Source organism: Hylobates moloch, unplaced genomic scaffold (genome assembly GCF_009828535.3).
Source record: "Hylobates moloch isolate HMO894 unplaced genomic scaffold, HMol_V3 SCAFFOLD_11, whole genome shotgun sequence".
Taxonomy (NCBI): domain Eukaryota; kingdom Metazoa; phylum Chordata; class Mammalia; order Primates; family Hylobatidae; genus Hylobates; species Hylobates moloch.
The window spans coordinates 80,168,534-80,193,599 of NW_026652286.1; the positions used below are offsets into that span (position 1 = coordinate 80,168,534).

Consider the following 25,066-nt stretch of genomic DNA (forward strand, 5'->3'; position numbering starts at 1 on the left):
TAAGGTTATTTCAAAGTTAATAAAGACAAAGTGGCAACTGTAAAAAGTGTTGCCTCCAATCTTGGCCCTGTATTTCCAAAGCTTGTAAACACTGCCATCTTCAAATTTAAATGTAATTTAGGAAATGGAAGCTTTTAATTTTAATTTCTTTTTTCTAAGACAGGGTCTCACTCTGTCGCGCCAGCTGGAGTGCAGTGGCATGATCTCGGGTCGCTGTGGCCTCCGTCTCCTGGGTTCAAGTGATTCTCCAGCCTCGGCCTCCCGAGTAGCTGGGATTACACGTGCCCACCACCATGCTCAGCTAATTTTTGTATTTTTGGTGGAGATGGGGTTCCACCGTGTTGGCCAGGCTGGTCTCGGGCTCCTGACCTCAGGTGATCCGCCTGCCTCGACATCCTAGGGTGCTGGGATTGCAGGTGTGAGCCACCGTGCCTGGCCTAAGTTTTGTTAATAGAGATGGGATTTCATCATGTTGGCCAGGCTGGTCTTGAACTCCTGGCCTCAAATGATCTGCCCACCTCAACCTCCCAAAGTGCTGGGATTGCAGGCGTGAGCCACCATGCCCGGCCAGAAGCTTTTTAAAAAATAATGACTTGAAATTGGTGCATTATTTCCTCTTTTATTTTGGAGTGTTGATATAATATTGGGGCCGGGCATGGTGGCTCGCATCTGTAATCCCAGCACTTTGGGAGACTAAGGCAGGTGGATCACCTTTGGTCAGGGGTTCGGGACCACCCTGGCCAGTGTGGTGGGACCCTGTATCTACTAAAAATATATTTTTTTTAAATTGGCCAGTCATGTTGGTGTGTGCCTGTGGTCCCAGCTACTCGGGAGGCTGAGGCACAAGAATCGCTTGAACCCAGGAGGCAGAGGTTGCAGTGGGCCGGGGTTGTGCCACTGCACTGCAGCCTGGGCTACAGAGCAGGACTCTGTCTCAAAACAAACAAACAAAAGATATAGTATTAATGCCTGTATTTATGAAGACGGAGCCATTGCACTGCTGCTATGATGAAATGAACTTTTATAAAGTATTATTGACTACAGCCAACCATAGATGGTATATGCCTTAAAGATGCATTTTTCTATGTATTTAATATTTTGTGTACAGTAAAAGTCAGAACTCATTTAAAGAACTTTAAGGGATCCTTTAGAAACATTTTTACTTAATTTCAAATGAGTGGGCTGAGCATGTAGACTAGCAGCTTTTTATCAAACCTGGCATTGTCAGGTTGAACTTATAAATACGAATAGTTACTACTCTGACTTGTAAATGTAGCTGCTAAAGTATGAGGCATATTTAAGATGAATAGATTAGTTTCCTTATACCTATAAGAACAAGAATTCAAAAGTGAGGTAGTCATCCAGGTTCCCCCTCCCAAAATATTTTTGTATCATAAAATTTAGATGACTTTTTTGGGTTACATTTTTATCCATATATTTTGAACTAACAGAACTTGCAGAATGTGTGTTGAATATTCTTTACATTTAACAATGAAAAACAACTAAAACTGAATAGCAAATAGTTTATTGGTAAGTACACGGTTTCAACAGGAGTAATAAATTCACATGAAAAGGAGACAATAATCAAGTCAAAAGAATAAATGCTTACTAATCATCAGAAAATCTGTGGCCATTAGGGCTGGCACGCAAAAATCCAAAATCACTCAGAGGCCAAATCTGTAAAATTAAAATGAGGTTGAAGACAATTAGTGAAAGTAATGTTATAGTATCATCATATTCCCTTTTGCTATCCGCCCCTTTTCTCTGTGCCAGATAAACACTTTCTCCTTACTCATCAATCAAGAATAAAATTTTCTACATCAAAGTAAGACTTGAGAAAATAAACTTATGCGTATATATGTTTAAACTCCAAAAAAAAGAACTGTAATTTTTTGTTTTCTATATAAAATATTTAGCAATTATTTAGTGAATATCCCGTGAATAATGAGTTAAATAGCATTTGCACAGGCTTCTGCCACCCAAAGCCATTTTTGGTGTTTCCTCTTTGGGGGACAGATAATGAGATCTAATTGTTGTCTTTGTTTCCTGTTTGGGGGACAGACAATTAGAACTAATGGCTATTTTCCTTTTCTTCACTTTTCCCATTCAATCAGTAAGTCCAGTTGATTCTACCTTCTAAATATTTTTTACTTCTGTTCAATTATCTTCCTCCCCACAGTCATCATCCCAGTTCAGATCACATCAACTTGCAAGAATTTATTTTAACAGTCCCCTAAGTGATTCTTCACTTGACAAAATGATCTCTTACTTTAGAGGAGAACATAATAAGAATGACAAAATAACAATACTAATAATAAATACTACTCACTGAATGTATATTAAATACCCGTAACTGTGCTGAGTGCCTTACACGCTTTGGTTCTTTTAATCCTTAGAACAATCCTACAAGCTAATTTAATTACTTACCCCATTTAATCCTAGAGAGGTCAAGCAACTTGTCTAAAGCTACCACTTGGCTAGTGGTAGATCCTAGACAAGAACCTTGTCTCCAAAACTTGTGCTGTCAACCACCATGCACACTCCCTGCCATATTTGCCAAATTTTCTCTTAATAGTAAGGCTTTTTTACTATATTAAACTATGCTGCATTACTCAGTACAATGTTGGACATATAAACATTCAAGAAGCTTTTACAAGGGATAAATTCAAGAACTATTATGTAGAGAACGGGGAGTTAAAGTATTATTTCACTTATCTCACATCATTATGAAATAAAATTTTTTTTAGGTAAACCAATTTTATAGCTAACTGAAATCAAACCACTTAAGGGTACAGACTTCTTAAAATTTTAGATAAAGTATTTCTAAAATGCAATCCATTCTTTACTACCTTAGTTGCATGAGAATTCTTTTTCAATCGTATCCTAATGACAAAGAGCTTTTGTTATGAACAAGTGTCATATATGCTACTTATTTAGTAATTCCTTCTGAACTATGGTTTTAATCACCATCTACATGCTGAGGAAGCCCAAATCTTTGTTTCCAACCTGTGTTGTCTTCCTGACCTTCAGATCCATGAATCTTTACCACTTGGTCCTGAAAACTAAAAATGTTCCAAAGACCTTTTGTACACCCAGATCCCCAAATATACGTCTCCAAAATATCATATCTTAATGAATAATTCCTCTGTCTATCCAGTTGCTGGCCACAAACATGGGCATAATGTTCAACTTCCCCTTTTCCTTTACCAACCACCCCCCAATCAATCAATTAACAAAGGTCCTGTTGAATCTACCTTCTAACTATCATATCTTTCACACCTCTGTCTGTCCATTGCCTTATCCTGCCATTAATACCTTTGCCTGGGTTATTGCAACAAGACTGTAGATGGTGTCCTATACCTATAATTTTAGGTATAGGATTTATTCCTCATATTACAATTTATTCTTTATATTACAATCAGAGTATTTTGTTTGTTTTGTTTTGAGACGGAGTCTCTGTTGCCCCGGCTGGAGTGCAATGGTGCAATCTCGGCTCACTGCAACCTCTGCCTCCCAGGTTCAAGCAGTTCTCCTGCCTCAGCCTCCTGAGTAGCTGGGGCTACAGGCGCACACCACCACACCTGGCTAACTTTTGTATTTTTAGTAGAGACAGGGTTTCACCATGTTGGCCAGGATGGTCTCGATCTCCTGACCTGGTGATCCACCCGCCTTGGCCTCCCAGAGTGCTGGGATTACAGGTGTGAGCCACCATGCCCGGCCTAGAGTATATTTTTTTTTTTTTGTGAGACGGAGTCTTGCTCTGTCGCCCAGGCTGGAGTGCAGTGGTGCAATCTCGGCTCACTGCAAGCTCCGCCTCCCGGGTTCACGCCATTCTCCTGCCTCAGCCTCTCCGAGTAGCTGGGACTACAGGCGCCCGCCACCACGCCCGGCTAATTTTTTGTATTTTTAGTAGAGATGGGGTTTCACTGTGGTCTCGATCTCCTGACCTCGTGATCCACCCGCCTCGGCCTCCCAAAGTGCTGGGATTACAAGCGTGAGCCACAGCGCCCGGCCCCCAGAGTATATTTTTTAAACTAGAGATCTGATCATGTCATATCTCAGCTTGAAAACTTTCAATAGTTCTTTATTGCTCTTGAGATAAGGTTCAAACTTCAACATTACTTACTAAGCCTGCTTGATCTGACCCTTACTTGCTTTTCAGTATCTTGCCATCACTATTTTTCCCATCCCTCTCAATGAGCACCACACTAAGTCATGTTGGAACTTTATCTCTTATACATATTGTGCATTCTTTTGCCTTTAGGGCTTTGCATGTGCTGTCTGGAGAACCCCCAACCCCTACATCTAGGCTAAGCATATCTCCTACTCACTGCCATAGCACCTATTTCCACTTGTAATACTGTATTTAAGTCCCTGTTTCTCTGTATCATCTTCTCTCCTCTCCTCCCCAAAGACTGTTGCATCTACAGGGTAGAGCCATGCCCCTTTTGTTTACCCTATAGTATCCCTAGTGCCTCACTATGTCTAGAGCATAGCAGGCATTAACATATTTTATAAACTTTTTATTTTAAAAACGGTTTTAGATTTGCAGAAAAGCTACAAAGATAGTTCAGAGGGTTCCCTTATACTTTCCACTGTTGTCAGCATCTTTTTTTTCTTTTTTTTTTGAGACGTAGTCTCACTCTGTTGCCAGGCTGGAGTGCAGTGGTGCGATCTTGGCTCACTGCAACCTCTGCCTCCCGGGTTCAAGCGATTCTCCTGCCTCAGCCTCCCGAGTAGCTGGGATTACAGGCATGCGCCGCCACGCCCAGATAATTTTGTATTTTTAGTAGAGACGGGGTTTCACCATGTTGGCCAGGATGGTCTTGGTCTCCTGACCTCGTGATCAGCCCACCTTGGCCTCCCAAAATGCTAGGATTACAGGCGTGAGCCACCACGCCCAGCCTGTTGTCAGCATCTTACATTAATATGATGCATTTGTCACAACTAATGGACCAATACTGATACATTATTATTAACTAAAGTCCTTGCTTCATTCAATTTTTCTTAGTTTTTACCTAATGTCCTTTTTTCTATTCCAGGATCCAATCAGGATAACACATTACGTGTAATAGTCATAGCTCCTTTGGCCTGCACCTCTTGGCTGTGACAGTTTCTCAGGCTTTCCTTGTTTTTTAAGCTTTTCAGAGTTTTGAGGGATACTGATTAGATATTTTGTGGCATGCCCTTGATTTGGGGTTTGTCGAATGTTCTTCTCATGATTAGACTTTACCCCCACAACCTATATATTCCATACATGCTTGAAAAAACTGTCTATACACCAATTTAAGAAATAAATGTGTTAAATAAGAGACTGGCTTTTATTCGAGCTAAGTATGAGTTCCCACACTCTGGGCTGTTCTAGTTGGCAATGTGTCTCTGCCCGCAGCTCTTTTTCGAATGTATATTCGTTTCCTTGCATTTCTGCTGCAGTGGATGTTCCATTTGTCTCTTTTCTCATGAGATAACTTCTCTCCACTTGCAGACACTCTCTCTTCTCTAGTCTGTTTTATCCCCTCTCATCCTAACTTGCTGCTTTGCAGGCTGCTCCTAGTGTCCTCCTTATCAAAAGGAAGAAGGCTGATAACCTGATGTAAAAGCATCATGTTTCAAGCATGTATGGAATATATAGGTTGTGGGGGTAAAGTGCCATTTTCATCATATCAGGTCAAGGTTACATCCTATCAACATGACTTATCACTGGTGATCTTAGCCTTGATCACCTGGCTGAGGCAGTGTTTGTCAGGTTTTTCCTTTTTTTTTTTATTTTTTTTTATTTTTGAGACAGAGTCTCGCTTTGTCACCCAGGCTGGAGTGCAGTGGCGCCATCTTGCCTCACTGCAACCTCCACCTCCCAGGTTCAAGCAATTCTCCTGCCTCAGCCTCCCAAGTAGCTGGGATTACAGGTGCCCACCACCACACCCGGCTAATTTTTGTATTTTTAGTAGAGATGGAGTTTCGCCATCTTGGCCAGGCTGGTCTCAAACTGCTGGCCTCAAGTGATCTGCCTGCCTCCACCTTCCAAAGTGCTGAGATTACAGGTGTGAGCCCCTACACCCAGCCCTACTGTAGTTATTCTTTTTTCCCCTTTCCACACTGTACGCAGAAAGTCGTATGTCCAGTTTATATTTAAGGGATAGGGAGGTTTTTGTTTGGTTTGCTTTTGAGACAGAGTCTCACTCTTTCACCCAGGCTGGAGTACAGTGGCACATTCTCGGGTCACTGTAACCTCCACCTCCTGGTTCAAGTGATTCTCCTGCCTCAGCCTCCCGACTAACTGGGACTACAGGCACGCACTACCACACCTGGCTAATTTTTGTATTTTTAGTAGAGATGAGGTTTCTTCACGTTGACCAGGCTGGTCTTGAACTCCTGACCTCAAGTGATCTGCCCGCCTCGGTTTCCCAAAGTGCTGGGATTACAGGCATGAGCCAGGGCACCTGGCCTGCTCCACCTACTTGAGGGCAGAGTGGCTACATCAATTATTTGACCATTGGGAGTTCTTTCAGTTGGCTGCTGTGTTTATTTTACACACGCCTATTTTGTTTACCTTGAGCACTTCTTGACTTTCTTGTGCTACAACATGCTTCAGGTTCACCTTGCCCTGACCCAGCTTTAGAATCAACCATTTCCCCAAGGTCGCCTAGATGCTTTTATTGTTGATTGTATTGGAAATTATGATCTGAGTGTTGTGTGGGAACTAACCAAATTAAATTAAAATTTGGATTCATTTAGAAAAACCACAAAAGTACAAAGGATAATATATGCTCCCACCACTCAAAATGAATAAACGTTATTTTTCCTTTTATTTTGCCTCAGATATATTTTAAGAAATAAAACACACAAAGTTGAGATCATTTTTCTCCTTCCAGTCCTAAACCCCACCTCTCTTCCCAAAAGCAACCACAGTCTTAAATTGGTGTATAGACAGTTTTTTCAAGCATGTATGGAATATTTACAGAAATAAACGTGTTAAATAAGAGACTGGCTTTTATTCGAGCTAAGTATGAGTTCCCACACTCTGGGCTGTTCTAGTTGGCAATGTGTCTCTGCCCGCAGCTCTTTTTCGAATGTATATTCGTTTCCTTGCATTTCTGCTGCAGTGGATGTTCCATTTGTCTCTTTTCTCATGAGATAACTTCTCTCCACTTGCAGACACTCTCTCTTCTCTAGTCTGTTTTATCCCCTCTCATCCTAACTTGCTGCTTTGCAGGCTGCTCCTAGTGTCCTCCTTATCAAAAGGAAGAAGGCTGATAACCTGATGTACACTTTGTGAAAGCAAATCATAAACCGAAAAGTGCCATGCAAATATCAAATCTCACTGCTCTGTTCACAGTGCCAAAAGACAATGGGGCCTGGGGCATCATTCATTTCTTTGTAGTATCTTGCTCTTTAAGTGATTCTTGAGCTTGAGCTCTTTAACAGTTACCTTTTATCTTAAAGTTAGTTGGTTCCAGTTATTTTTAAGTTGTACTTCTACAAAGTTGGGGTCTCCAGATACTAGACTATTGGATATCTGGAAATCCAGATGGTTAATTTTATTGTTCCTCATTTTTATTTTTCTTATGAATACTATTCCTAAAGATATAGGAACAATACCCAAAATAAAGGAAAAGCTTAATATTGAAGAGATTGCTCATGAAATTCATAATTTCTCCAGCAAGTGATTTAAAATGAAAGGCTAATTATATTAATATAATTATAAAGTGAAAGTCTATAGCTGTAACCTCCATCCATTGAACTGCATTGCTCTGTAGGCAGTTCTGTTGATAATGTTCTGGGTGGCTGGCATGTTACCTGCTTACCTCAGTAAGCAGAAATTTTTGATTTGCAGCTTCCAGCCTTATTAGTAAGTATACCTAATATCTAATTTTTTCCCACAGTTGACACTTACTTTGACAAAGGCAAATTTGGAAGCAATTACTTGAGGACAGTTCATATAGCATCTGGACGGTCAACACGGGCACCATGAAGCACTTCCTGAGGTACGTGTTTACGGTTCCCTGGCTGAGCCCTCTGCAGTGGAGAAACCTCCTCACTGGTTAGGGTAATATTACCAGTCATCGTTTGTGATCCTGTGACCAGGTCTCCTAAGATTCTGTGAAATAGCATTGCATTTTTGCTAAGAATAACTTGGCCACGAGATTCCTCTGCTAACTCTATATGCGTGTTGATGACAAGACAGAGCACTTGTAGATGGCGAGAGAGCGTGCGCACAAAAGCATGGGCACTTTAGACAGCCCTGGTGCCATGTGTCTCTGCACAGTGGTACACCGCTGGCCTGAAAGGCTTAAGGAAATAGCTGTCAATGAATCAATTAATACAATCTGTGTAAAATCATTTTCTGGAAATAAGTGTCCTTTTAAATATCCTTTAATTTAGATTTTGGTTGGCTGGCCAATCCATACGGGCATTTTAAAATTTTGTAGGGGGTCAAACTATATGTTCTAAGCTTCCACTCTTCTTACCTCAGTGATGTCTCTGAAATTTGTATCAATTGTTGGTTCCCTGAAGATTGTGCTGGACAGAGTATGCCATAAATTGGTATGTTTGGGGTGATCTTTTTTAGTTTTGAAAAGCATTTGACTGGACCTAAAGTTATAATTATTTTCAAGAGTATTGACTGCCATTCAGTTGTCTATTAATGGAATTCCCAGATAAGTTTTGCATAATATTAAAATATGGCAAAATAAAGTTAGTCAGGTCCTGAATGTGAGAAAATACAACGTACTTTCCAGAAGATCGGGCTTCTTTTCCTCAAGTGGTGACCTGCTTCTGTTACACGTTCTTGTCTTTCGCTCGGGCCTATTTTCTCTAAGCAAATTAATAGATTTGCATCCTTTAAGAAATGATTTGATTCCTTCAATGGCCATAATTGAAGATCCACCGCCCCCCACCCTGGTGGTTTTGGTTCCATTGTTGTTTCTGGAGCACCCAGATCAGTTTGTGTGGGATTCACTGGGTTTTGACGCAGCTACTGGTAGTTTACTGGATCTTCGAATTGTGAAAACCTCTCAGGAGGTGACTGTGAAACAATTTATAGGCATCAGTATTTGTTTTATTGTACAGAATACTGTTTATCTGTGTAAAAATATAGTATTTGAAAAATCATGAGGATATTTGCCAGCCAAGTATTTGACCTAATATGTTCTTGGTTGTCATGGTAATTAACTGATCTATCAATACATTCATGAAAATTTGGCAGTTCTGCACACCTCCTGAATGTAAACACAGTGTCTTTCATCTGCAGAATCATGTTAACAGAAAGCTTTAGTGTGAGATGAAGCTTAGAATTTAGGAGCTCCTTTGTAAAAGTGATGATGATGGTGGTAAGGTTGCCAAGTCTTGTACTACTGAATTTCTTCCTCCACGTCTTATTTGTTTTAGAAAAACTTGAGCAGCCTCAAAATCAGTCATTTTAGGAAAAATAGTAGCCTTTGGTTCTGTTAGTTTTATTGTTAAACTGAATAGGTGCAACATGTTTAGTAAAGAGTACATTTTAAAATCAATTTGTATATGATGATTTAGAACTGGTACAGTGAAAATCTACCACTGTAATGTTGCATAGACTAGCACCAAGGGTTACAGAACCAACACATCCCTATTAGTTATGTGTTCTGATAAACATTTTTTTCATGTAACTTGGAGTGTATATTTTATAAATATTATATGGCATTGATTATTTATGTGAAACTAAAGCTAGGATAACAGATTGTACATTAAAACAGAAACTTGAGGATTTTCATTGACCATTGGTTTTGAAATAATAAAAGGAAACTTGATCATTTCCCTTCTTTAGTTGATTTATTTTCTGTAGTCCATTTCCACGGACGTTGGACGATTTTGGCAATCTTTTCATTTGAACCAAAGAGAAGGTTATGTAAGCAAAGCCTGAATGAATCAGGTGTTAATTCCTGAGCTCAGCAAATGTATTATGGAGAATGAGGAGCTGACTTTCACTTGGAAGAATCCAGCATTATTTAAAAGCCCACGCAGTGATTAATCTGTCAACTTCTGAGATGCTCTAGAATGAAATGCTCCACGCACAGTCCCAGAAGTAATTAGGTTAACCTTAGAGAAACCAGGTTGTTGGAAAAAATGGATTTTGATCCACATTTAAGATACAGGATACCCAATTGCTACCATCAGATATATTAATGGTATAAATATTCAGAGCAAAAAGGAATAGAGAAAATATTCAATGTATGTCAAAAATTACATGAAATATAAGGAATAAATGCTATTCGATTAGTACACCTGGCCAAAATGTGTATTTTGGAAATTAATAAAGGAAAATTTTAAAGTCACCCGTGTAAATCATTGCTTCCAACTGTTCCAGTCTCAGAATCTCAGTTTCTTGGCCCTGGATCTCACCTCATATTTTCCTTCCTCCAGCAGAAAAGAGGAAAGGAAAATATCTGCCAAGCTGAAACCTCTGTGGGAGGCACTGAGCAATGCAGCAGATTTATCCCATGCCCTAACTTTGAGGCAATCGAGGGAAAGAACTATTTTTCTAGTATGATTAGGTAAATAAGGGCTTACAATTAGCAAAAATAACTACAAATTGGATTTTTAAGTCATTCATACTTGATTGATATCTTGGTCCACTAATTCATTTAGTGCACATTCATTGCTAATAATGCAAGTATTTATGCCACTTTCATTCTCTCTTCATAGCAAATGTAATTAAGTAAGACATAATATCCCATTTTACAAAGGAGGACAAGGAGGCTTAGTGAAGTTAAGTGACTTAAACAAAGGCACACAGATGTTTGAATGCAGGCCTGTTTGACTTCCAAACTGTTTCTCATGTTTGTATCACATTACCCCATTACTGTGAGCCCACTGTAAGGTATTGTGGGTGATTCAAAAATGAATGTGAGGGCCAGGCGTGGTGGCTCATGCCCGTAATCCCAGCACTTTGGGAGGCCAAGGCAGGTGGATCACCTGAGGTCAGGAGTTCAAGACCAGCCTGGCCAACAAGGTGAAACCCCGTCTGTACTAAAAATACAAAAATTGGTTCGTCATGGTGGTGGGCACCTGTAATCCTAGCTACTAGGAACGCTGAGGCAGGAGAATCGCTTGAACTCAGGAGGCGGAGGTTGCAGTGAGCCGAGATCATGCCACTGCACTCCACCCTGAGTGACAAAAGTAAAACTCCATCTCAAAAATAAATGAGAGACATCTCTGTTCCAAAGTAACACACCACCTGGTAAGAGATGAGGCGTGTGCATACAAAACTAAGATATGTAAAGGAATGCGATCAGTGACAGGTTACAAACATTTTGTGAAGGAATGTTCAGGAAACGCTTCATTGAGACAATGTTGAGAGAAAGGAAGGACTAGGATTTTAATATTTTAAAATAAGGATAGAAGATGTGGGATGCTGTAAACAAGGCCAAGAAGGCATGACTGGTGCCATAAGCACTAGTGGTCCAAGTTTGTTAGATGTAGACCCTGTTTGGGGTGAGTAGAAGACAAGTTGCAAAAATCAAGTCAGGAGCAGATCTTGGTCACCTTTGCAAGCACAGCATGAAGCAGCCCAGAGCACGGCAACATTTTCACCCCGACTTAAAGAGCACCTCAAAGAGGAAGGAGAATCGGATAAAAATATCTTTTCCCCTTCTAACATGTCTGGCCTTCTCCTGGAGCCAGAAATCTAGTCCAATCCCTTCACCTTACGTGTGAGAAAGAAGAAACCCAGGGAAGCAAAGTAACCTCTCCAAAGTCACATAGTTCATAGAGGGAAATTTGGACTAGACTCCAAGTCTGACTTTCAGACAAGTTAGTCAAACTTTTTATTCAGCATGACCCACTTTCCATTGCTTTTGAAGAGCAGAAGGTGCAGGAATGTGTAGTTGTTCCAGAATTTGATTAGTATTGCTTGAGGCATTGACTGAGCTTATGAGATATAGAAGCTAAGTCCTGAAAAAGGGAAAGTTTATGGCCTATGCATCCAAATACCTCTCTCACTGTAGACTGGTACTTTTAGCTGTAGTGTTCTCTTTTTTATGGTACATACATATATGCACGTATATTTTTACATGTATGTGTGCATATATATGACACACACATATATAAACACACACAAATATGCACATATATATATACACACACATTTTTTTGTTATACTTTAAGTTTTATGGTACATGTGCACAACGTGCAGGTTTGTTACATACGTATACATGTGCCATGTTGGTGTGCTGCATCCATTAACTCGTCATTTAACATTAGGTATATCTCCTAATGCTGTCCCTCCCCGCTCCCCCCACCCCACAACAGTCCCTGGAGTGTGATGTTCCCCTTCCTGTGTCCATACACACATATATTTTAAATTATTTTGCTCCCTGCATTAAAACAAACAAAAGCTGTGTCCACACTCTCACTGAAATATGTTAACCTGCATCTTTTTCTAGGCAATCTCTTGTAGGTGACCTTCCCAGAGCCTGCCCATTGCCCTCAAGCTGTTGTCCAAGATCCTCTGGGAGCTCGATCACGTACATCCCAGCTCTCCCGCCCCTTGGCTTTCCCTCAGCTTTTCAGGGCCAACTCTTTGGCCACTTCACTGTTTGTTAAGCTCTTCCCGCAGAGCATGAGCAATATAACCGAAAGCCATGGGCACTCAATAAATGTTAGTTTGAATTTCATTCATTTACTCATTGGAATTTTCACTTTTGTACTGAAGTGAGGAAAGCACGCTGATTTTCCAGGCTGTTCTGGCTGTCCCTGTGGGATGGTGGAGTTCGCTTTCCTGTCCAACCTGAGAGGAACGTACTGTCTCTCTCTCCTCTGCCTCTCCAACACCCTGGGTGTTTTTCTTTTATAGAATTGTCACACTGTTTTTCAACTTTCTGTTTTTACTGTCCTTTTCCTTGCTAGACTATAAACTCCTTGTGGACAGGGAGGTCATATGGCTTGCTGCGAAAGTAAGTTCTTGACTCATGTTCACTTTTTCCACTGCCATATCTCCCACTCTCATTTCTTCTGTACTGCATGGTCAGTCTTATTTTGTATTTGGCTCTATGGAGGAATAAATAAATTGAAATACCTTTCAATTATCATTTTTCATTTTCCCCCCAACTTATTTCAAATCTCTTTCTTTCAGCTGCTCTAGGTCTTTAACAAAAATGAATTTGTTCACAATACTGAGCATGCCCTCTAACTAGGTTGTTTAAATTTTTTTTGAATTATGTTATGTAGCAAATTTATAATAATAACAGGCCTATTTCTTATCCCCTGTAGAATATTTTGAACCCTATAATGGATGATGGAGCATGAATAATACCTTTGATGACTTTCCTTTATTTATATATTTACTTAATTTGGGTTGCCTTAAAAATATTTTTATTACCAGTAAAAGTTTATATTTGAGGTTGCATTTAAATACTTTTAAAATGTCGAAGTATAATGTGTTATAATGTGTTCATTGCTTCTCCTTATAAATAAGTCAATAAAAGTATTATCCAAAGAGTAAAACATAACCTAATTTTAAAAAATAAAATCTTGTAGCCAGGCACCGTGGCTCATGCCTGTAATCCCAGCACTTTGGGAGGCTGAGGCGGGCAGATTGCTCAAGCCCATGAGTTCAAGACCAGCTTGGGCAACACAGCAAGACCCCATCTTTATAGAAAATACAAAAATTAGCCGAGCATGGTGGCATGTACCTATAGTCCCAGCTACTGGGGAGGCTGAGGTAGGAGGACCTGAGCCCAGAGAGGTCGAGGCTGCTTCAGCCTAGGCAACAGAGTAAGACCGTGTCTTGACAAATAAATAGATAGAAATAAATCTTATAAAGTGTATTTAAGCATCAAAATTTTGGTTGAATAATGATGTTGTTAATAAATTAAGAGAAACCTGTACCTCCTTTTCTTTGAAAGGAAAGGGTTACACTATTAATTAATTTATTTTAATTATTACACAATCAACTAGTGCTCTCTAAGCCCTCAGATAAAATTTCCCTGGAATATATTATAAAAAGAGTGCCCTTTGCTACAGCAGTATGATTTTGAATAACATTGATCCATGATAGATATATAACCACGAATCCCCTTGATTTTTACTTTTCAGAAGTTAGTATGATCTCTTCAGAAAAAGAATAATGGGAAAAAACCACAGGGCCCCACACTATCTGGGCATGGGACCTTGGAACCTCTCCCCTGCTCTATAGGAAGGAAATACTCTTGTTTTCCTAGAGACCCACGGATGGTTTCTTTGTGTGATTTCACATTTCCAGTTCATGTACCAAGTCCTCTGCAGCCTCTCTTCCTAGTAGAGAGCTCTTATAGGGATGATCCCATTTACTAGGTAAAGTACCTACTGATAGGTTAATTCCCAACCGATTGTCAGTGCCCCTACTTAGGAACTTCAATGGAGCAACTAAATGAACTGCCAGGGACATTGAGCCGCTTGCTCTTCTTTATGGCATTTAGATGAAAAGTATTTCATTTGGGAAACTGTGGTTTGAACCAAGAAACTGTGATTATTTTTGTACATATCTTTCATCAACAATAGTGTACTTTTTATTTATTACAGGATTTCTTCAAGCAAGAATTAACTTTCATTAGCACATTCATTGAAACTGTTCAAAATAAGCCACTTTTCTCTTATTGTTCCAAAAGAAGACGTCAGAGTCACAAATTTAAGATGATGGAGTAGTGTTGCATTACAGGTACCCACACCCCCTCACCCCACAGGCAAGGGGCTACATGGTTTTAGGTGTGTTTCCTGTTTTGAAGGCCCCATCCCTCCTGAATGGATTCCTCTAACAAAGCGCCACAAAACGGGAGGTTGCTTTTGTTTGGTAGCAGAGATATGATCCATTTCGAATAATTTACATTGAGTGGCTATTCTGGTTCAAACTAGAGAAAGAATGTTAAATAATAAACGTGATCATAATTGCCTTACGGAAGAACACTGCTGTGAACTCAGCCATAAACATCACTCTGCAGCATATTAATAAAAGGCAGTAACAGAAAAGATTGGAAATGGAGCATGTGTAGTAGCTCTTATTATTGAATCAGATTCTCCCAGTGTTTAAGCAAGGCATTCATCTTAGGAAGCTACAGTAACTCTTTTTGGAACACTATCAAAAAGCTGTGATTAAAAAACAGAAATAAACAAAAAAACTGCTGCCTATGAATGTAGTTATTAGAAAGAGGGGGTAGTGATCAGTATTTTCTCCATCTAGTCTTGAGGATTTAATTGTTGTTCCTACAAAATCTAACAGATTTTTTTTAGTAGTGAGTCAAGAATCTTCCCTCAAAATGAAGAAAACTAAGTCTAGTGTTATGAAGAAGAAAAGCGAATATTGCCCAGTTAAAACTAAGCTTATTGGTTTCCTGATTCAGCCTGGGAGAGAAAGGAGCAGAGCCATAAACCCCCTGAGCAGAGGGTTCAGAAGGTGAAGAGGGTGTGAAACAGGAGGTTGAGATTAGTGCTGGTGCAAGAGACAGTAAGTGGGTTCTGTCTCACAGGTACACTTGAAATGCCTCCTCCCAAAGCATGCAGTCATGAAAAAAAAAAGGACATAAAACAAATGAAATTAAAAGGAGGAAAGGGTATAATGAATCCCCAAATCCTTAAACTCAATTAAGAAACAGATACACATTTTCTTTCTCCCTTCCTTGTTCTCTTCCTTCCTCTCTCCCTCCTGTTCCTCCCTCCTATCCCTCCCTTCCCTCCTGTCCCCCCTTCCCCTTCCCCTTCCTTCCTTCCCTCCTTCTTTCTTTCCTTCCTTCCTTCCTTCCCTCCCTCCCTCCCTCCCTCCCTCCCTCCCTCCTTCCTTCCTTCTTTCCTTCCCTCCCTCCTTCCCTCCCTCCTTCCTTCCTTCTTTCCTTCTTTCTTTCTTTCCTAAACAACCACTGATTAGCTCAAGAGCATTTACAGATCTATTTCTTTATTGCTTCCTTTTAAGGGTAAACATGTCAAACCAATATAACAGTCTCTCAAAATAGTAAATCATTTTTATTGTTCTGCTTTTGATCCTCAGCAGTTTTTTCCATAAAGTTTGTGATTTAGGGACTTAAATAGGTCCAAATAATTTAAGAAATGAGCTCCTGGCAGTATTTGATGGTGAACAGCCAGCCTGAGTTGCTCACATGGAGGTTTTGAAGAGTTGATCCTTTTATAAGGAAGCAAGTTGTATATTGTTTCCAAAGTAAGGGATCACCCTGGTGTTTCCGTCTCTGACCATGACCTGCCTGGACCAGGTTTCTAACCTGAACACAAAACAAATTACACCTGTCAAAACATAATTTGATCTGATGATCTGGATTAAAAAATACAGTAACTAGCATAGCAAGAAAGTATGGTACCTAGCATAGCAAGCCGAGGTTTTAATTAAATATTTGTGGGCATGTTGGCCCATTAGAAAAATAAGGGGAGGAAATAGAATATATCTTGGATAATAAGTAGCATTATCGGGTCCTGTTGGCCTAGGAATTACGAAAGAACAAGCAGCGTATAGATACCATTTCATAATTCAAATGTGCATAATTGAAATTGTTTGTGATTATGTGAGAGAGATGTGATTTACTTCACAGAGTGGTGAACCCTAAGAAATGATGCTTCATCCCTAACCCCTACTGTGGATTTCTCCTGGCTTTCATGTCTTTGACAGTATGAGCATCATAAAGGAAGTTTTTTTTTAAAAGATACAAGCAAACAGAATGTGATGTCTTTTCTTCCTTTTGATGTAAGACTGTCTTGATGCAAAACAGTAACACAGCCATTTTTCTCATATACAAGGATGCCAGTGGGAGAAATTAGAGTTGGGCTGTAGGTAACTCTATATATGGACACTTCCTGCCACTTAAGATGACACTGCTAGGTCTCAAGCCTCCTCTTTGTGTAGACCTGATACAGAGGTCACAGGGAAAACTTTTTGTAGCTTAATTTAAGCTCTGTTTGATGCCTTGGAACCTAAATAGGAAGAATACAGAGACACTCCACGAACGATCATAAGGGTCCTCTTCTCTAGGAAGATTTAGTACAAACAGAACTGGATTATCACATAGTTCCACTTGTGCAAGAGTTCTGCCACACAGACTTAAAAGGTAGCTTCCTTTGAGGTGCAAGCCCACAGATGGGGTGGACTTCCCTGAAAATTGCACATAGAACAGATATTAGGGAAAGATTTTATCTTTGACTTAGTAATTAATAGTATATATTAATATGTTAATGTGTATACATATATATCCCAGTAATTAATATCATTACCATTTGGCTGGGGACCAGTTAACAAGATATTGCTCAATCTTTTTTTTTTTTTTTTTGGCATAGCTATCCAGTAGTTAGAAAATGAAAAACATTTTCCAAGAGAGCTTTTTTGTTTTGTTTTGTTTTTTTGAGACAGAGTCTTGCTCTGTCGCCAGGCTGGAGTGCAGTGGTATGATCTCGGCTCACTGCAACCTCCGCCTCCTGAGTTCAAGCAATTCTCCTGCCTCAGCCTCCCAATTAGCTGGGATTACAGGCATGTGCCACCACGGCCAGCTAATTTTTGTATTTTTAGTAGAGACGGGGTTTCACCATGTTGGCCAGGATTGCCTCGATCTCTTGACCTCATGATCTACCCACCTCAGCCTCCCAAAGTGCTGGTATTACAGGCGTGAGCCACTGCGTCCAGCCCTGAGGTTTTATAAATCTTCTCACTTGTCTAATTAAAATATCCCACTAAATTTATTTTTAGGGTTACTGGGTTTTGTTGTTATTGTTTTTTGGGGTGTTTTTTTTTGGAAGCTGTTAAACAAAATCCTAACAGATCTTAGGATATATTTGACTAGAACAGCTGAATGTTAGGCTTTACAATATAGTAAATCCATTTTTGTCTTTCCGCAGAATCTGGTTGACTTTGTACTGACTATACATGGAAATTTTATATGCACTTTTGTAGTGGCTTTTGATGATCATTTTATATATCATAATTTTAGTTATAATTTTTGTTTTTTAAGTAAAATAGTACATATTTATTACAAAAATGTACTTAATCAAAAAAGAAAATTAAAATTACTGATTATTTTATTACCAATCAATACCACTCTTAACATTTTTGTTGTGTATCCTGCTTTATACATTACTATTAAAATTTTTGTTTTATTTTTTAAAGGAAAAGTGGATTATCCCATACATATTTCTTTTTAACTTTTTTCTACTTGATAAACATGTCATGGATATTTTCATGTTATTAGATATTCTAGGACATAACCTTGTTGCCTGCAAAGTATTCCATTATGTTATCTCAGTGCAGCAGCTTGGTTGTTTTGTACGGTTTCTTTCCATTTCCTTTGCATTTATAAGATATAAACTCCATGCCTTTGTGCAAATCAGACTGTTCGAGTTTTTATTTTTAACACAAGGCTGTTGAAGCTATTGGAACCAGACCAATTTAAGGAAAGGAACACGGCCAAGGTTTTGATTCTTTTTCAGGGATGGATCACATTGTAGAGGCTACTAGTTAACTACTCCAGTATATCTGAGTGACCATGCATCACCTTATTTTAGAACTGGAAGGAATCAGTGAACTTTTGAGAATAAAGAAAAATCTTTTCCAAATGACACCAAAAGGGAGTAATATAAATAATTCTGCCTCCTGGGAATGTACAGTATAAAGAGAAAATAGGTTGACTATATAAGTTCCTGGATAATAAGTCCCTTTACCACTAAAGCTTGAGTCATTTTGAAATTCTGAACCATACCATGAAATAGTGGGCACTCACATTTTTAAAATTAAAAGTCATCATAAAAGATGGACTTACATGGGCTACAGATGTGTGAATAAGCACATGACTGGTGACAATATAGTTCATCATTTGTTGAGGTATTGCTGGAGTGAGGTAGGGTATAAAGTAAAGAAAACTTTCTTTAGCAAGAGCCAAGAACAAACTTCTCAAGAGGAGTTTTTGAAATATTTAAATCACAGAAGGTTGTCACCTCTAGGAAAATCAAAGGTCAATGGTGCTTGTTCAGTAAATTGATGAGGAGGACTTCTGACAAGGCCAGGGAATATTAGGATAGGTCAGCAGAAAAGGCAGGTGGCCGCAACCAAGTCCTCAAGGAGGTCTGCAATGCCTAAGGGAAAACAGAGGGAGAGAGGAAAGAACGGGAGCAAGGGAAGGAATCAAATAGTGGGTTTGGTAGAGGGTGAGGAGGACACTAGGGAGGGGCTGGAAATGGACAAGGGCAAGCTGAGAGGCTGTTTATGGAAGCAAAAGAGAAGAGCGTGTTCTTCCCCTGCGTCAAAGGGAGGGGTGACTCCTAAAACACAAGCAGTATTAAAGGATTCTGTTTTCAAGGTACTCATTTATTTCCAAGATGTTTTTAGGCAAAGGAGGGAAAAGAAAAGATTCTAATGCTTCATCCTCAGTTTGTTGGAATATCAGATTTACTAGAATAGAAAATTCTGGAGTTTCTTACAGTCATAGTAAGTGTAGCTACTGCAAATAAAGTAGCATGGGACTAGAAACATATGTTAAGTATAAGGTGATTTTTCTAACCGCTGATTTTCTCCTGGGCTTCTTTTCTTGCTGGTGGTGGCTGCTTTCTCTTCTCTTCCAGAGTTCTATTGGAAGGGTGCTGTCTTTTGTTTTTCACAGAATGTTGATCCAGGTATGCCTGTATTTTTACTGTAAATTTCTGTGGCGCTGCCTGAAATTTGTAATGAGGAAGCTAACTGGAAGATGTGAACTACAACGGATCTGTTACAATACCAAACCGGGAGCTTCTAGAACCATGAAAATCGGTAAGCCTGACACAAAGAAGTAAGCAAAAGGTAGAGTTGGTAGGATGGAGGATACGATGTTATCTTTCAGTGTAGTAATTCTAAACCATGTGTAAAGGATAATCTTTGAATGACTGTTTTTGTTACTGCTTTCACAGAAACATCACTGAGGGATTCTAAAAGTAAGGTAAGTAAAATTATTTTTCAGCAGCTTTTTTTTCACTTGGAGGCTTACCCCTATCATAAGAAGTAAAAATTCTAAGAAACCAAAATATACCATTGGCTAGGAAAACTACTGCCAGCTGAGAAGAAATAAACATTTGCCCATTACAAACCACGGTACTATTTACATGAGAACAGCCAGTGTGTGAATTTCTAGGCAGGTTTGTGAAGTACTTACTACTTCATTGTCAAATGAACCCTTTCTTATACCTCTTCCCAAATCATAAAATAAATATTCCTTGAACGTAGTAACAGTATTAACTCCCTACTATTTCCTCAATATCCAAATCATTTAACATTATACTTAAGATTTTTCAATAACATCAAAGAAGCCACTATGCTAGCTTTTGTAGTTTTTGTAGCATAGTGGATCATCCACATAAGAAAGAAAACCTGTTTTCTTTTTCAAGATTCTTGATAATTTTATTTTATTAATTTTGACATCCTGAAGACTGTCTCCCCCATGTGCCTCACTCTTTAGTCATAAACATAATGCCCATTAACAATAGGAACTATGTTGGGCGAGGAAATGAAAACACTACATTTCAATACAGGTAGCTTGAAACAGGAAAATGGTAAGAACAAAACCAAAAAAATTGTATGTGTTTTCCTGATTAAAGTAATCAGGAAAATTGCACTACCCCCCCCATCATGAAAATGTCAAATTTATTAGAATTCAAGTACACTAAACCAATTTTTGCTTTTAACTTAAATCTTCATATAGAAGCCTAAGCGAATGCTTGCAGCCTCTATCCTAGTAGATACTGATTAAGCCCCTGGTGTTAATGAAAAGGAAAGTGATTGAAACATGTTTTCCAGCTGTTGCAGACTTCTGTGAGTGTTCACCCCGACGCTATTGAAAAAACTATAGAAGATATCATGGAACTGAAAAAGATTAATCCTGACGTAAATCCACAGTAAGAATATGTTTCTTATGTCAGAAATACAGAACACAAATCACATGGCCACAGATTTAGTGTTTCTCTGTCTCCTCTCTTTTTTTTTCTCCCTCTCTCCCTAAAATAGTCATCTGCCATGTTTTGACTTTCAGATGAAGAATAAAGAAAAAAAGTACCTTTTTCATGTTTGTAAATGGCAGCAACTTTGTACTTCCTTTGTGGCTTATGCTTCTCAGATGCAGAGAATGTAACAAATGTGATGGGTGCCCCAATAGAGAAAGATGAGCCCATTCATCAACAATCAGTCTATCTGATGCCTGCGTTTTACGCTAACAGTAAATGTTCAAATTGTAAATGTGCTTAAGCTGATTCTGTTCCATCTAGAATAGTCCTTCACTTCCTTCATGAATATTACTTTATGACAGGGTGAGAATCCTGGAGACTGTTTCTACCTGCTTGTCAAGAAGACAGGCATGTGTGGGAAGGAGAAATGGTTTTTATATGAAGACTTTAGAACTTCATAATTTATTCCTCTCATCTTGGAAGTATTAAAATGCATTTGGCAATGTTCGTGACATTTAAAATTAGCTTTATATTTTCCACTGGGTACAGCAATTTTTCAGTAAAATTTTGCACTAAGGCCACTGGGTAGAATAAATTCCAAATGCAGATATATTTAGAGAAGTTTTTAGGTTGGTAACAATCAAACTGTCTTTTAGATGTTCGTGTCTGAGAACTTCAGATGTTACCTTTGAGAAAGGCTTTTATTAATAATTACAGGAACTGTAGCTGAAGGGAATTTCAGAGCACACTTGCATAGGTCTATCTCTTGGAAGGATTTTAGATACTAGCTATCCAGGGGCTCATCACAAAAACTCCATTTTCGCCTGGTCTCCATAGCGTTCTTCGGCAGCCACTTCAGTTCATTAGCTGCCTTTTGCCTGTTCAGCTACCAAAAGTTGATTTATTTATATAGTAAATGTCTTTTTGAAACCTTCTAACATATATTTTATTCCTCTGGGAAGGTAATAAGAAGGCAATTCATTATAAATAAGATTGAACGAAAAATTTAAGACTACAACTGGCAAGAGGGATATATGGGTCCTGTAATCATGTTTAGAGATTGGATTAGATTTAATAGCAAATCTTTTCTATGAAAGTTATATAAGGTGCATTCAAGAGCATTTCTTTGCCATCCATTCTCTTGTTCTCATTTTTTTAAAAGACCCTTTTAGTTTCAGGCTGAGGATCCCTAATCTGAAAATCCAAAATCTGAAACTTTTGGGCATTGACATCATGCCACAAATGGAAGATTCCATAGCTGACTTCATGTGGCAGACTGCATCTATTATTAAAAATGTTGTATAAAATTACCTTCAGCCTATGTGTATAAGGTGTATATGAAACACAAATGAATTTCATGTTTAGACTTGTGTCCCATCCCCAAGATATCTCATTATGTATATGCAAATATTCCAAAATCTGAAACACTTCTGGTCCCAAGCATGTCAGATAAGGGTTACTCAACCTGTAGTATTTTTTTTAAATCTCCATGTGGATTCTAGTGTCTTTTTTACAGAGCAACATTGATAAGCTCTGATATAAAAAAATTAAGTACTTTTCTGAGAAAACAAAGAAATAGCTTAGAGATGGGGGAAACACTTTATAACTTACCAAACTGTTACTACTATTAACCTCACTTGTTTTAATTACATTTTTTTTAAGTGCTGCTTATGGTGGCACTAAAAATTACGACAGAGAAAACTTATTTATTTATTTTAATTAATTTTTTTTTTTTTTGAGACAAGAGTCTTGCTCTGTTGCCTAGGCTGGAGTGCAATGGCTCAGTCTAGGCTCACTGCAACCTCCGCCTCCCGGGTTCAAGCAATTCTCCTGCCTCAGCCTTCCAAGTAGCTGGGACTACAGGCACGTGCCACCACATCTGGCTAATTTTTGTATTTTTAGTAAAGATGGGTTTTTACCATGTTGGCCAGGCTAGTCTCAAACCCCTGACCTCATGATCCGCCCGCCTCTGCCTCCCAAAGTGCTGAGATTACAGGCGTAAGACACCGCGCCCGGCCAGAGAAAATTTAATTGACTTTCCTTATTCCTGCCTGTTATATTCCTTCCATTCTCCTCTTTCCCTCAAAATTAACTCTCTTCTCCATCCTACATTGACTTTCTGGGTGACTAGTGCTATGGTGCCCTTTCCTAAATTTTAATATCTGACCTAGTTGTTTGGTGCTATGGTAACAAGTAATGATGAATGCCATTCATTGAATATGACTTTATTAAAGTTCAGTATTCCTAGGCTGTCTGACTGTCCTGTACGTTTGGAGCAGGTACACAGTTCTAAGTTCTGTTGCCCTCAACTTGAGATTTAACATCTGTGCATGTCATTTACCCCTAAAAATAAAATACGATAATGTACAGTGATTATAATGACCACCACCACACCACCTCAAACATGCTCAAAGTCCATGAGTGAACAAGACAAAAGACTAGATTGGAGAGTGTCATATGCAATTGCCAATATTCAGCCATTTTTGAGCCACAGAAAATACATGACTCTAAAGAATTTAGGAGGAAAAAAAAAACGTGAAGTACTACTTTTAGACCTTTAGATTCTACCTTACTGTAGAGTCTGTAGAAAGGGAAAACAGCGTTCCGATCACAGAAAGTAATGATCCTCTATGCATTATAGCTGCCAGATTGTTTTCTGTTCTAGTGATATGCTTTAAGGGTGCTGTTATTCAAATAGTGTACATTCAGAGAAGACTGAGAACGATCATAAAACATCTGAAAACCGGCTGGGCATGGTGGCTCATGCCTGTAATCCCAGCACTTTGGGAGGCAGAGGGAGGCAGATCACCTGAGGTCAGGAGTTCGAGACCAGCCTGGCCACACATGGCGAAACTCTGTCTCTATTAAAAAATATAAAAACTAGGTGCAGTGGTGGGCGCCTGTAATCTCAGCTACTCGGGAGGCTAGGGCAGGAGAATCACTAGAATTCAGGAGGCGGAGGTTGCAGTGAGCCAGGATTTTACCACTGCACTCCAGCCTGAGTGACAGAGCAAGACTCTGTCTCAAAACATAAAAAATAAAAATAAAATAAAACATCTGAAAGCCATGTCCCATGAGAGGGAATTGAAGAAATAAGATTTCTCTTTTCCCTAGAGATTAGAAGACTCACTATCTTAAATAGTCATGGCAGGGAAAAGGTGGAAATAAATTTGCTCAGAGAACAGAATTTGAACCACTTTGTAATAAGCAAAGCAGATTTTGTTTCAGCATAAGAAAAAGTGTTCAGACAACTACAACGGTCAGAATGTAATAGAACATCTTATAAAGTTGTAACTACCCTCTTAGCACTGTCTCCCCTGAGGAGGACATTCCCGAGTGGAGGTGGTGTTGTTATTGTTATTTTGTTTCACTTTATTTTGTTTTGATTTTTTTTCCTTTAAGCCCTTAAGGGCTTTTTCTGTTGTCCTCACCCTCATTCTTTTCCACACATCTTTCTAAAGTAATTCTGATATGACCACCTAGGGAGGTGCTATATAATCCCTAAGAGCCCAGTACTACCTATAATTTCAAGTAACCCGCATAAAGAAATCCCTTGTGGGTTTTTGTTTTGTTTTGTTTTGATAGAGATAGGATCTTGCTTTGTTGCCCAGGCTGGTTTTGAACTCCTGGCTTCAAGCAATCCTCCCATCTTGGCCTCAGAAATCCCTTATTTTTAAGCCATACCATTGCAATTTAGCTTTAGAAAAAGTCAGACTTTGAGGCAAATTTTAGCCAGGTTCTACAGTTGTCCATGTGGAGATTTAATAAGAATTGTGCTTCTATTAAATAGATCATCTTTGAGCAATTTCCTGAATATTATATTAATATGAAAAGTTCTATCATGCATACATCACGTGAACAAATGCCAAAGTGAATGCCCTGTTCTTCCTTGTGCGTCTCTTCTGTTTTTGAACACCCTAGGCTGGGAATCTCTCTTCAGGCTTGCCTTCTGCAAATCGTTGGGTACAGAAACCTTATTGCAGATGTGGAAAAACTGCGTAGAGAGCCCTATGATTCTGATAATCCCCAACATGAAGAAATGCTTTTGAAGGTTAGTGCTTGAACACATTTCAGTTCTTCATCTAAGTCAGCTGACATTTGCCAGGCACCTGCTATGTGCTAGGCACTGCTCTGGACATCGGGGGTACAAAGATGGATCAGACATGGG

General features: G+C 39.1%; 1 protein-coding gene across 3 annotated transcripts in view; it reads left to right on the forward strand.

Moving 5' to 3' along the window:
* Positions 1–25,066, forward strand: part of ELMOD1 (ELMO domain containing 1) — a 76,931-nt gene that overhangs the window by 22,612 nt on the left and 29,253 nt on the right. For all 3 annotated transcript variants that reach the window (XM_032167296.2, XM_032167295.2, XM_032167298.2), the window contains exons 2-6: positions 7,884–7,985; positions 19,590–19,735; positions 19,873–19,901; positions 20,756–20,853; positions 24,820–24,949. In XM_032167296.2, the coding sequence (XP_032023187.1) occupies positions 7,969–7,985; positions 19,590–19,735; positions 19,873–19,901; positions 20,756–20,853; positions 24,820–24,949 (420 nt within the window). In that variant the 5' untranslated portion in view covers positions 7,884–7,968. The remainder of the gene's footprint in view (positions 1–7,883; positions 7,986–19,589; positions 19,736–19,872; positions 19,902–20,755; positions 20,854–24,819; positions 24,950–25,066) is intronic.